The 14,474-nt window shown below is 39.7% G+C and overlaps 1 protein-coding gene across 5 annotated transcripts in view; it reads left to right on the top strand.

The window, feature by feature from the left end:
• Positions 1-14,474, top strand: part of tcf12 (transcription factor 12) — a 79,541-nt gene that overhangs the window by 10,568 nt on the left and 54,499 nt on the right. For all 5 annotated transcript variants that reach the window (XM_038701242.1, XM_038701238.1, XM_038701240.1 and 2 more), the window contains exons 4-5: positions 1,882-1,955; positions 9,522-9,624. In XM_038701242.1, coding sequence (XP_038557170.1) covers positions 1,882-1,955; positions 9,522-9,624 — 177 coding nt within the window. The remainder of the gene's footprint in view (positions 1-1,881; positions 1,956-9,521; positions 9,625-14,474) is intronic.

Below are 14,474 nucleotides of genomic sequence, written 5' to 3'. Positions count from 1 at the left end.
CCTGTTGTCTTTGAAAGTGACTGTTGAATTGGTACAGATCGTTGGCCAGGCGCAAGTCATTATGGAGTGGGTTTTTTTTAGGTAGTTTGTGATCTGTCTGAGCACTATTAATGTATGCAGAGTCAGAAGCAGAGAACTTGTGTTGCAATGCAAAGTACAGTCGTTTAGCTTCTCTCACCACCTTGCAAAACCTGTACTTTGACTCCCTAAATCTGACCCCGTCTCCACTTCTAAATGTCAATTGTAGCTGTCTGAGATTAGCTGTGAAACCAGGGTTTGTTGTTTTTATAACTCACTCTGGTGTGTGATGGTACACAGCAGTCCTCAAGCATGCTTGTGGTTGGACTGCACTGAACAAACACTTGTCGCCAAACAGTGGATCACTTAACAAATTTGAGCACTCAAAACTGTTATGATAAAATCTTTTTCAACAAATGTTATTAGTCTTTTTTCAGTCCCACTTTCCTCAACAAATATTTTAATAGAAAAATCAAGTGCTAATTTCTCTGTTCAGATTAATTAAACCAAATGTTTATTGACGATATATTGAACATTTACAATATTGTTATTGAAGAAAATTATATTGTGATAATTATCATTATTGTTTTATTGCCCAGCCCGAGAGTAGGGTTACAGTTTACGATAAAGTATTCCAGATCAGGAGAACAGTACTGGCTAATCACTGTCAAATCGTTACACCAGCTGCTGTTGGAGAGATCTGTGTCGATACGTTAAACTGAAGATGAATAAAAGTCTCTGTTTTTCCCCACCAGTAGCTAAAGTTCGGTGTGGTCTGTTGCACAATGAGCGCATGTTGGAGAGTAATATTCCTGGTAACAGTGTGTGAAATTCAAGCACGTTTCCCTCTCCTCTGGTGTTTCACCACATGATGAAAGATGAGAGAACTTTGACCAGAATGTCCAGTAATTCAGACAGTTGAAAAGTGGGGAATAAATCTGCTAGCATTGTTACCCTGATGTTAGTAACTCCTGTCTGGTCCGAAAGCTCCAGGTATCACAGCAGAAAGCTGCTGCGCCATCTTGCCCCTTTAATAACCTGTAGCATTGATAACTTCTATGCAGATCCCCTTTGAAGAGTGCAAGTGCATTTTAGGATTTGGCTGACTTTGTGAGACCCACAGAGATTAATAATAGCTTATAAAAGTTTCCCATTCAGAGGTTTGTTTTAGCTCAGTTTTGGGTAATGTACTGTAAAGTGTTAAGCTGCTGATCAGACATGTTGTTTTGGCTACCAGTTAGGGTTGCAGCTAATCATTATTATCATCAATTAATCTGGCAATTATTTCCATGATTAATCACAGTGACAATACTGTTTATTTTTTTTCTAGAAAATGACCAATATGACAAATGTCACATGTCTTGTTTTGTCCAACCAACCATTAGAGATAGTAAAGATATGTGATTTACAGTGATATAGAACAGAGAAAAGCAGAAAATACACACATCTAAGAAGCTGGTACAAGCAATAACAAGTGATTTAAATGATGTATCAAAATCAATGTCAATTGATTAATTAATCTAAAAAAAATATCTTCTTTCCTCCTTATCACTTGCAAAGTAACATTCAGGGAACCTGTGGAAAACATCTTTAGTGTAGGGTTGTCCCTATTCCATGTTCAGTACGGGGGAAAAAAACAAGAAAGGCTGAAAGAAAGAGATGTGACAACACTGCATCTCTTTGAAGCGCGGTACTTTTAAACAGTAAACATACTGTTAAACACAATCACATTGACACTGTGTAACATCTTCTTTGTATCTGTGCGTGTGAGAGGGACACAGAAAATGGTGATGTTCTGTGTACATTGAACTAACGGAGTAATCTTGACTTTCTGACTGAGTTGCGCGTCTCTCTCTCTGACAGGTTTGGATGAGCGAACCAACCAAGCATCTTGGGCCCCAGGTGGCGAGTCCAGTCCCTCCTATGAGTCCTCCCGGGTAAGATGACCCACACCTTAACGCATCTGAATGACCTTTCTGCTCCACAGCACATTATTTAACACTCATTACATCAAAGCGGTACATTCGCAATGTTTTAGTCTCACCTTATCCCACTCATGTTGTATGACCGGTATTAAACACTCTGTGACAGAAAGGACTGTTAATGTTCTCATGGGTGGAGGAATCTGGTAGTATTGCGGTATTAAGCTTCTTATTACTAACAGAGGTCTGTTAAGGTCAAATTACATGTTAATGCTGCACACCATGAGTTTTCACAATGAAAAAAAATCATTTTGGCCCCAACGCAGAAGAAGAAGGAAAATGTTTTAAGGCTCAGTAATTGCTATTGGTCATTCACTTGAAACCTTTCTACAAACAGTGGTAAAACAAGCTTATGTGGTGACCCTGCAGGTGATTCATGTTTTTAAGCAGGGTTTGAATGGGACTCACTGACCTCCATTTGGCAGACCTCCAAAGCCATTGGTTTGTTCCTCTACCAGTCAAAATCTGTAAAAGCTAGCAGAAGTAAACTACAGTTACACACATGAAGGCTGAAATTCTGTACTATGCAAAGGAGGTGTGTCTTATGTGCAGCTGACCAATTTGTTCAATACTTTTTACTAGATTATATTATGACATTTTGTAAGTGATCAAAGATTTACACAAAAGAAGAAAATTTGAATTTAAAAATCATTGCATTAAAGCAATGGAAATGATCGACAATGACTTATTTTTGTTATTTATTTAACAGGACAATTCACAATACATTTATTGCACCAGATATAGGTAAAAGCGAATTTCTATCTGTAGTACCTGGGCGGAGGCCACTGATGTGCCTCAGTTGTGATGAATAAAAAAATTATACTTTGAAAATAAGCATAGCCTCAATTTTAAAGGGGAAAATATTCAACTGCATGTGTAAATTGCATCACCATTGTTTGGTTTAAGTGTGAACACCTCACGGTTTGTGTGCGCAAGTGTGAACAGCTCTCCCTACTGTTTGTTTGTCCCTCACACATTGGTTGTTCTAGATGCCCTGTATGAATTTCATTTAACGTCAATCTCCTGTCACTTTCTATTAGAATTCAGTTAAATGTCAGAGCCACTCGGGCTGTGTTACCTTGTTTATTTCTCTGTGCCCTTCCCGAATGAACATCTACAGGCTATGGTAACATAGGCGGCTTGATTTGAATTATAAGACAGAGACGCTTGAGATATCTTTGCTCCAGGTGCATATAAATGAGTGTTTTTGACATTGCAAGGCACAGGATCAGCCAGCAGACAGCTGTTTGCACCTCCATAAGGCGTGCACGCAAACAACCACATGCCGCACTCCCCTTACTCACACACAGCTGCACACACACTTTATATTGATACAGACTTGATTTATATAGCCTATAAAATATTATATTCTATATGTTGTGTTTTAAGAAGTGAGTGACATTTCTTATTAGTGCTCTCCAGATATACTTAACCATGTGAATGGTGGCAAAATTCTGATTCAGAGCAAAGCAGCATATTCCTTATATGGAAGTTAATCATTAATTGAAGACCATTAAATCACCATTAAAACTTTGTTTGATTAAGAATATATTAATCAATAATGCACAAAGTTGGTGCGACATTAATTAAGGTGACATGGAGCTGTGCAGTTGTGTGTGTGGTGTGGTGAGAGATTAGCTGATAAAAACCGACTGTGTCCCCATGCTGTATTTGTTAGTGATGACATACTTAAAAACATAAAAAACATTTATACAGTACAATGCATTACAATGCCCTGCAGCAAACTGATATTCAGTTCATAGTGACGCTGTGTCACAGAGGTGGGAAACCAGCCCCATCCTATTTACTGTTCTTCTGTTTAAATCTAATATCAACCTTTATGGCACCCTATTTGATCATCCGACTAATCAATGAGGTATACAGTAATATCAGACTAGTGCTGTTTGGGCGGTTAATGTCTATTTTCATAAATCATCATAATAATCATAAATTTACTGTTATTTCAGGACATAAGTAAAATCTACACAGTGAAAGAGGCACCTGAGTGACTGACAGTAATGATATCTGGACATTTTCTGGGATTGTGTTGATATTTTGAAGATATTTGGCATCCTTCAAAAATGTGTTGGTAAAAGTGTAATATTGTGCTAGCTTGCTTTAGTGAATAGGATTTTATTATTGTTGCTTACTAAAGATATTAATGGAAACAGGTCTTATTTATTTAAAACTGAAGCATTCAAGTAAAAACGATATGAAAACACTGAAATCACCAGTGCAAGTATTACTGACATCAAACTGTGGAATTATGAGTAAACCACCACCATCTGTCGCTATAGTCCTCAGTTCTGGGGGCGGCTCAGGAGGTAGAGCGGGTTGGCAGTTATTCGGAAGGTCGGCAGTTCAATCCCGGTCTCCCAGGCTGCATGTCGAAGTTTCCTTGGGCAAGTTACTGAACCCCGAATTGTCCCTGGCGGCTGTACCGCCAGTGTATGAATGTGTGTGAATGGTGAATGCAGGTGTATGGTGAATGTAGTGTAAAAGCGCTTTGAGTGGTCGAAAAAAGACTAGAAAGGCGCTATACAAGTATGGAGCATTTGCATTCTGTCTGTAGCTGTTGCCTTGTTGGCTTTGATTCTGTCACAGTTGTTGCGTTGTTTGAACGTGTTTTTGTGCTGATACCTTGGCTGGTTTAGGCGTGTCGTGGACAGCTGACTCCCAAAGCTTTTCATATTCTTGAAATTCCGTGTGGTGGTAGTTCGTGGTCTTTAACTTTCTCCTGGCGCTGTTTGTTAACCCATTTTGAACTTCAGTCACTAATTCTTTGGCTTGTTTAACTCGAGCACATGTGACTGCATGAATGACGCATTACGCAGTGAATGCGCAGACAAGGTGTTTTGCAGACATTAATTGGGTCCCTGATATTTTAAGACGTCTGCATTGCTGTCATTCTTTACTTTTCCTTGATTTTGAAAGGCAGTGGTAACAGCGACGTTGCATTGTAGAACAGACTCTGCTAGTCTTCTTGTCTCAGGTGAAAATATTGCCCGTGGACATAAGATGTTTTTAGGAATTTATAGTTTCATTCTATTACCTTAATGATAAGAATAATGATGACCAAATCATCATCAATTAAAACATCTATAAATTCCCAAATTTATACTCTATTCATAAAGTCTTTCCAAGGCTCTTGAAAGAAATCCTCAGTGCTGCATCTTTCAGTCTGTTACAAAGGGAATTCAGTCTTGTCCCTGAGCTTGTTTGAGCTGCTGATCTACGAGTGTGTGATCAGTCAACTGTGAACGGACCCGAGCCCTGGCGTGCTGACCTTGGCTCCCAGCCAGCCGCTGTATCCTGGGCAGCTGTGGCTGTAGGCTGGTGGTCTGACAGTCACGGCTGTGCCCACCGCCACCGCACGACAGTCCCCGCTTCCCCAGTGTCCTGCCCCGACTTGACACTCGATCCCACACTCATCCATCATGACTATATCATCACTTCCTAAACTGCCACATGCATCCCCACGTTCACCTGGGAGGGTGGAAAAGATGACTTTTTAAATACTGCGACAAGCAATTGGGGGACAAGGCGTGATCTTGGCCTGCTTGCTGCCGCAGTGATCTGACAGTTATTTACCCAGTAGCACCAACGTAGCCCTGTGGCAGCAATGACAGTGTGTATTAGTGTCTTGGATAGATGTAGGCCACCAGTGTTTGGGAATGATGAGGGATCTTTGATGATCTAACTGTCCCATAGGAGCAAATACAGTGTGGTTGCATTGACACACAAACACAAACTGAGCCTGGATTGACAGTGGTGGTCATAACAATCAAAGCTTCAAGTGTTAATTACCATCAAGTGCTTTCTAATATTTAGTTAAAGGAATACTTTGACATTTTGGGAAATTGGGGGGAAAAAAACCTTACCTTCTGGCAGAGAGGTACTGTAGATGGTAAGATCAATACCACACTTGTATCTGTCCATTAAATGTAAGGCTAAAGCACAGGGCTAAGAGTAAAAATGGGGAAACAGATAGCCGTAAAGCTCACTAGTTAAGACAAAGACAAAAAGACAAAAAACGAAGTATAAAAACAACTCCAGAAAGTTACTGGTCAAACCAAGTCTGGTACATATACTCCCATAAAATTTCAAATAATCATGTCTACACTTTGTTTTTTGTACTGATTAAACAAGCGACATGTAACTTAACTTGGTGGCGCTGGTAGTTTGTTGTTCCAGTCTTTATGCTAAGCTAGGGTAGCTGGTTGTAGGCTGTAGCCTTATATTTAATGGACAAATATGAAAGCAATCTTTTCATCTAACTCACTGCCATAAAGAGAATAAGCATATTTCCTGTCTGAAGTTTGAAGGATTTTCCTTGTTTTGCTGCAGAAGAGGAGGAAATGTTTTTCGCTTGCTTATGTGAGCTGTGCATGTGTAAGTCTGTGTGTGTTAGTTTGCTAGAGCCTCTCACGGGGCTGTTGTTATTGAGTCTGTTCATGGTGTGATTAACAGTGTGTGCGGCCTGGCAGGAGCACAATAGGGAATCTCTGAGGATTCCCTCGACACAGCACAACACTCCACGGCCTTTGAAATTACTCCATCACCATACACTCGCACAAAAAAAGATGGATAATAAGATTTACTTTTTTTTCTGTATGTTGAATGCAAAGGGTATGAGTTGGTGAAAATAGCTCTATAGAAATGCAAGCCCACTGCTGCTCGGTCCCTCTGGTGGGAGTTAATGTAGTTTGGAGAGATGTATTTGACTGGAGCACAGGAGGATTTCCACAGGGCTTGGGATTAGCACTTTAACGGAGTATCTTTTATTACATGGGACCCCGAGTTTTCAAAAACCATACTGTGACCGATATTTAGACCTAAGCCCCCGAAGCTGATAACTGTCATGAAAAGGGGCTGTTAAGCTGCAGGAGAAAAAGACAATTTTTTAAAGCTGCAGGTACCTGGGAATGATGTAGGATTGCATCTCTCTGTTTCTTCCCCTTCTATGTAACAACACCTTCTCATGAACTATGGGTTGGTATATGAACCTGTTATCAGATAGATAAAATGGCAGCATCAAAAAGAAAACTAAAATAAACAAATATGTGGGGTTTAGATGTTTGTTTTATAGATGCATTGTAATAAAGATAAGACTATGGCTTCTACAGGTCAAAGTAAAATAATAAGAAAATGAAAAAACTAAATTTAAAATTTATTTTAAACGTTACATTAACTTTGATAACCACTTACACCATCATCATCTTAATTGTAATCTGTAAAAATTGTACTGAAGTGATAGTAATCAAAAATACAAACATTTAAACTGACCATTAAAAGTTGTGCTGCACTGTAGATTTGAATGCAAGTTTTTTAATTAAGGAGGAGTGTTAGCTAAAATGGGGAACTCCTCCATGTAAAAGATTTTTTATTTATTTATTTTATTATTTATTTAGTACCACAAAGACACATAAAATATATAAAAAATACACTGTATGAATTATGCAGGAGAGGTAAGAAACCCCCCAAGGGCTTATAGTGAAACCTCCCCTCCTGGAGGTTTTTTTGTTTAAAAAAAAAGTATGTTATTACAGCTGCAAGCAGCGTTGGGCAGGCCCTCGCACGTGTAGCACATCGGGGTGTGAAGCGGCCGCGTTGCATATTCTGGAGCTCTGGCGGTACGGCTGTGAATTTGCTGCGCGCTTTGGACGCTGTATGAAGGTGTTATACGTTGCTTTCTGTGTCCCCTTTGTGGCGCTACATAGCACTTGCCGCTATGACTAGAAATTAATATTGACGTGTAGATGTGTTCAGGGCGGGACAGTTATCAAGCACGTAAAGTTTTGTTCAGATGTGAGCATGCACACTGAAGTTACAACAACTTCTTGTGTCATGGCGAAGAGTTGATCTTTGACGCCACGCCACGGACACGCCCATCGACGAAAACTCACAGCGCAACTTTTTATCGTCAGTTCCTTTAGAAGGCACAGCAGAAATCTGAAGTTCATCGGACTAAATCCCTAGGAGGATTTAGTTAAAGTACGGAGTGTGTAAATCATCCACAAATGACAGTAAAATTCAAAATGGCCAACTTCCTGTTCACTCCATCACTCCAAGAGGCTTTTTGGTACGTCTGGACATGATGTGCCACAGAAATTTCATACATGTAGGTGAAACGTGCCATGGGGGCTGCTTCGTTAAAACTAATTTCCTGTTGCCAGCAGGTGGCGCTATGACCATGGGTGAATGTCGTCATGTACATGTGTTCAGGGTGGGAGTCTTATGAAATGTGTGAAATTTGGTAGAGATATGAGCATGTACAGTGAAGTTACAACAACTTCCTGTGTCTTTGCAAAGCATCAAACTTTGACGCCACGCCAAGGACACACCGTTATCTGAAAACTTACAAGATTCACAACATAGCATCATCAATGTCTTAAGGCTCTTCTGAGACTGTTTTGAAGCAGGTGCGGCAAATATGTTGGCAGTAGTACATAACAACGTAAAACTTGACACTTCCTGTTGCCAGCAGGTGGCGCTACGACATTGTGTGTTTATTGGCATACGGATGTTCATCCTACATGTAACGTGCAGATCTGAGCATGCACACTGAAGTTATAACAACTTCCTGTTTCATGGCGAATCACTGATTTTGGATGCCACGCCACGGACACGCCCATTGACGAAAACTCACAGATAGCACAACTTTTCATCGTCAATGCCTTTAGAAGGTACTGCAGAAATTTGTAGTCGATCGTACTAAATCTGTAGGACGAGTTCGTTAAAGTACGCACCCTGTAAACTGTGAAAAAGAGGTCAAAATTGCACTTTCAATTCAAAATAGCTGACTTCCTGTTGAGTTTAGGGTATGGGTTCTTGAGGCTTTTTTGTGTCTTGATATGATAGATGTCCCCAGAAAATTTCGTGCATGTAGGTTGAAGTAGGCGCGGGGGCTAATTTTTTCCAACTTTACAGGTGGCGCTATAGAGCCATTTTGCCACGCCCATGTGCGAGACCCTTAAAATACATAATTTTTCGCCACACCTGACATGTGTGCAAAGTTTCGTGAGTTTTTGAACACCTTTAGGCCATCAAAAGTGCGATTCATTTGGGAGAAAGAGTAATAATAATCCTTAGAATTTCAATAGGGTCCTCGCATGTTTCATGCTCGGGCCCCAAATAGTTATTCAAAGTGGAGTAGTAACGACAGATTCTAGGTAAAAACGGGTGCTGTCCTCAGATTTACATATAACCTATAGGGAGGCTGTAAGGCTGGTAGGTTTTACATCCACAATGCATGCCGGGTAAACAAAACAATGTAAAACCGTTATTATATAATGTAAAATAATGGGGTTATCTATGCAAATGTAAAGCTTAGGGTTATCTGTTTTTTTTTTCATTCTCTTGAATTTTATGACTGTTTTGACTGTTATACACAAGAAAGGGGCCAGTTTATTAGCATAATCGACCAGTTGTGCTCTCCTCTCACTAATTAGTGGTATGCCACATCACTCAATTAGTGAAGTTGCCCGATAATGTGCTTAATATTCTGATCTCTTCCCTCAGGCTTTCGCAGACAGCCCTCATTACGGCGATCATTTGAGTGACAGTCGATTAGTGTCCCATGAAGGATTGTCCCCAACACCTTTTATGAACTCGAACATAATGGGTAAGTAAGTGATTCTCTTCAACTCACCCCTCACATGCCCTTTGGTAGTGAAAAGACATCCTGTTAAAAAATTGCCTGATTGAGGTTAAGGCACATCATGCATCTCAAGGAAGCAGTACTGAAGGACTTGCCAGGCTACAGGGCTTTTTTCTTCACATCTCCTGCTGTCTTTATTTCCTTTCTTAATCCTGCTCCCCTTTCTGGATCTCCCTGATGACCCTCCCCCAGGCTAGAAGTCACGCCATCAGTATAACTTTCCGTCATAAGAAGCTGTCTCCTAGACATCAAACCGCCCTCAGCGGCTTCCATTGGCAGCAGGGTAGTGATTTTGGGGTGTGGGGTTAAACAGGCTGTTGAATGAAAGACCTTTTTCACATAAGAAGCTACATATTAAAATTTATTGTGCATTATTAAATGGAGTTCATACAATCTTTTTTTGTAGTCTTTAACTTTGGATTTGTCAAATTATGCTCGTCCTCATAGTTTGCTTGATTGGACCACCTCTTGGTTTCCTAATATAAATGGGACGATTTCTATTTAGGCATTTTGCATTAAATTTTCAGAACAGTAGTGATTTCCTTTTAGTGTTTCTTAGATCTGTGATTCTTAACTTTTTTGGTCTGATGTACCCCACAGCCCTATCAGATTAGCTCAAATAACTCATCATTGACACCACCAGAAATGTTCCTAGTATGTTCTTTTCAAATGGATTTCAAACTGGGTGTTATTTTACACCATTCATAGATAAAGGTGAATATTATTACTATATTGTTTAAGACATAATGATCCTGGAATTGTGAATGTTTAGCCTTGTTATGTTTTTTCAATACAGTAGGTTATTGATAGACCGATTAATCGGTCAGCTGATTAATCAGGCCGATATCTGGCATTTGAGATAATCTAATCTTAAACCATTACTGGCAAAGCTTTCAAAATATATTCTTACACTGTAGAGAATAATGCAGTTGAATGACATCACTTCTGACAAAATGTACCCCGCTGTCTCTTAAACACATGTTGACAAACACAAGTCATGTTCTGAAATCTAAAGTATAACCCAATGTATTTTTGTATTTCATTAATTAATTTAAAATGCCATCTAAAACAACACGTTGCTGGCTACGATAACCATAAATTATATGTCGACATCGCCCACCCTGCTCTCTAACTATCAGCATCGGTCTTCCAAAAATCCACATTGGTTGACCGCTACTGTATATTTGGTTTCCATTTGTTTCCATTCTTCTACAAATTGGAGTTGCGGAAGTTGGATGTTCCAGCAATTTATCCGTTATTATTTTTAGCACTTTATTTTGATTTCTCTGCTCGCTTTTAGGGATGCAGTGATTACCGAATTTCACTTTTAACCGCGCTTGGTTAATTAATTGTAAAGGCTCCGCTACACCGAGTGTTTCTGTTGCAGGGAAAGAAACTTGCACAAAACGAAAACAAAAAGTTTCGGTGCACCACCTTAAAGTGCCGAGCTTACCAGAGACATGGAGGCTACTACTGTACACTGGCTAAACTGTGACCCAACTGTGAAGCTTTATTTCCAACAAAGAAACGTCTGTAATCGGCTGTGTTTGGGAGCATTTTGCTTACACCAAGACTGACCAGGTCGTTACTGAAGATGACGGATCACAAAAACTTGCTGTTAAAAGGTTGCTGCTAAAGGAGCGAATACCTAAATCAAATTTGATGCAGCACCTGCGGGATCACCACACAGTTTTGCACGCCCAACTAAAGGTAATACATAATAACTGAGTTAAATAACATGGCAAGTTGATAGGGAATTTCCAAGCAACATGCACCGCATCGCTTGGCGAGCTCGCACGCATGCCGCTGTCAAAGTGGTTGAACTTTTGCGCTGAATCCAGCTTCCAGCAGAGCACAAATCGTTTCTTTTCTGAAAGGCCCTTTATGGAAGAACGTAGTCCTCTCAAGACCTTCAGTCAGTGAACATTTTACGTTACATTCTGTTGCCTACTTAAATATTAAAAATACACTTAAGTCATTACTGGTGTTGTTAAATTAATTAATGCATAATAATCATGATAATCGTGAAACCATGATTATTCCTCTTGGCTATAATCGTCCCAACAAAATCTATAATTGTTGCATCCCTACTCGCTTGGTTTCTGCTTGGTTGCTTTTTGGTTGCTGCTTGGTTGTGTCTTCCTGTTATAGCCGGTAGTTTATTGGATTTGTGACAATGAATATATTAATGATAGGTTTCCTGCCAATTTGTAATGTCTATTTGTGTATTTATTTCCTTAAGCACAAATATATATGTATTTGTAACAAAGTCATAGTTTGTATTTTTATCATGATCACAAAAAAAAAAAAAAAACTGCATACTCTATCGCTGACTTGCAATATATTCTCCTGTTATTACAATTAAAAGCTGTGTATTATCCAGCTCGGTGGCCTTGGCCTGTGATGTGTAACCACTTGACAGTTTTATGGCTAACTACATCTCAGCTCATTATGTAATGGCCCTGGAGACTGGTTTCCATGCAAAGTGATTAGTTCGCAAATGGGTGCTGCTGAATTGAAACAAAAATGTTATCTTTCTTGTAATTGATCACATGACTGTTTCACATACACTACGTATCACTCCTATGTTCAACCACAGAATGTGGATGTGATCTGTTGCAGTGATCTGTCAGATTTAGACAGTACGACTGTAAACTTGGAATTGGCTGTGCTTATCTCAGGAATTCAAGATGAGTATGGTCTTATTAAATTGTTTTCCCGCAGTAACAGTGAGTTTTCAACCTCATTAAATCATGTTAGAAGTGTTATTCCTCATCAGTGAAAAGGGTAGAACAGTGAAATATATAGTTATACTTGTAAGTAGGACTTGTAGTAATGGTTGAATCCAGACAGTCAGTTTCTGAACTGCTGAATGGGTTGCTTCAGGGCAGGTAGCATCTCAACATCTCTGGTTGGTGTTACACAGCATACAGACGCGTTTCTGAACTTCTTGTTCCATCAGGTGTGTGAGATTCTTGGGTGAGATGTTAAACAAATGGTTTGCCTGCGGCTGTGTTTGTTGTAGAAGCTGCAAGCGTACAGGTAGATTTGTAACTTAAACAGCATAATTTAGTTGCTTACCACACAATCATTGCAACAGCATATAAAATGGTTGATGTCATGATAGGACTTCCTGGTATTTCGTCCTCCCGGCACCTTAAATATGATTAACAAAGTGCTGTTTTCGTTCTTTATCCATGCTAATTGTAGATGCACTACTTGGTGGTGCTTGGTGTTTGTCAAGTGTCGGAGACTAAGGATACCCTCAGTGGGTTAATGCCTGTGGTTGCTGGAATTTCCAATTACAGCTCTGACACATCAAGCCAAAAAAGTACTGCTGACAAAGCAACCTGATCAGATTCTTTGCATCTTGTGTCATCTCACGTTTTCTGTTAAAAGTTGCTCTTGAACAGATTGCAAAGACCACAGCAGATAGCTGTGTGAGACGAAATAACTAGTCACTAGTCTGTGTTTATAAATTATAAAAGGAAAGCAGAAGATGCAGGATTGCAGAAAGACATGCAATCTAGTTTTACACCTGTTATTCTGTTTAAATGTAAGCATTGAAAACCAATATAGAATATCTTTAAAAATGTGAAACTGGCAATTAAAAAAAAAAGAGGCTACTTTCCTATGTCGGCTCATTGTCTTTTGCTCATATAAAAGGAAAACAAGTAAACGGATGGCATCACTGATAAGCTACTGAATAACCATTGAAAACTTTGTCATCTCATTAATGTCCTCCATTGCCTAGAGGTAACCATGTAAGACAAACTTTGTCGCAGAGCCTTTGGACAATGATCAGCTATAGATGTTTATGGCAGGTAATGAGGGTCAGCTTGGTGTTTCAGACCCTGAGGACCTTCGTGTTTCCTGCATCTTATTCAATGTGTTGTTACTGATCGGAAGTGCCTGAAATATGAGAAATATCAGTCCTCACATTTCTCAGTCATGTTTATCAAATAGCCCTTTGACTGAGCAGATAAACTGCTGCTGCTTGGCCAAACAGCTTCAATATTGAATTTATTTTTGTTTAAAGCTCTCTAACAGAATGGTGAACATCAGTCTGGACGGAAAAAACACTTAAGAACAGTTCTTAAGTCCTCTTACAGGTGCCCACCAAATGTCAAAATAATAGTAATCATGTAGATCAAAGACACCAAAGACAAACAATAAGTAAATATTGAACATATTTCTGATTTTGTTTATTATGATTTGCATGTGCTTGACATTCAGTCTGACTTCTTAACGATGACACTGTTCTTCACAGGGGCTGGCTTCCATATTAGGGCAAACTATGGATCAGCTGATTGGGTCTCACATGCATCTTAGCCCCACCCTCTTGCGCTACAATCCTCTTACCAACCGGCACGTCATCCACTGCATGCTGCCCCACAGGTGGCAGCCACATTGTTCATGCTTATGCTCTGCAATGTAGGCAAACTTTTTCAGTCCCAGCCATGTGAGTCCCTTTGACCCAACCACTCATCACATGTGTTGAAAGAGGCTGACATATCATTCAATTTGCAGTTACACAGTGTGTGAGTGCTGTGGCCTCACAGACATGCAAGAACTGGTCCCACCCCTATTTTATTCAGCCACATATATGTACAACATATCTGCATTAAGATGTGTAGCAAGGGGCGGAAAAATTAAAGCCACAGCTCTGCCTCTGTCTGCTCCTCCTAAACCTCCTGTGAATCCACCAGGTATCATACAGTCTGAATACAACAGCTGGCTTTACAAACCTGACGACCCAAGCTGAAACTATCGCATTGCTATCACACTGTAATCATATTTATATTGTTATTCTA

Source organism: Micropterus salmoides, unplaced genomic scaffold (assembly GCF_014851395.1).
Source record: "Micropterus salmoides isolate LMB-PRFRI ecotype aquatic unplaced genomic scaffold, ASM1485139v1 Ms_hic_scaffold_6, whole genome shotgun sequence".
Classification (NCBI taxonomy): Eukaryota; Metazoa; Chordata; class Actinopteri; order Centrarchiformes; family Centrarchidae; genus Micropterus; species Micropterus salmoides.
Note: the sequence above shows the minus strand (reverse complement) of the source record. Positions and strands in the feature narration are given on the sequence as shown.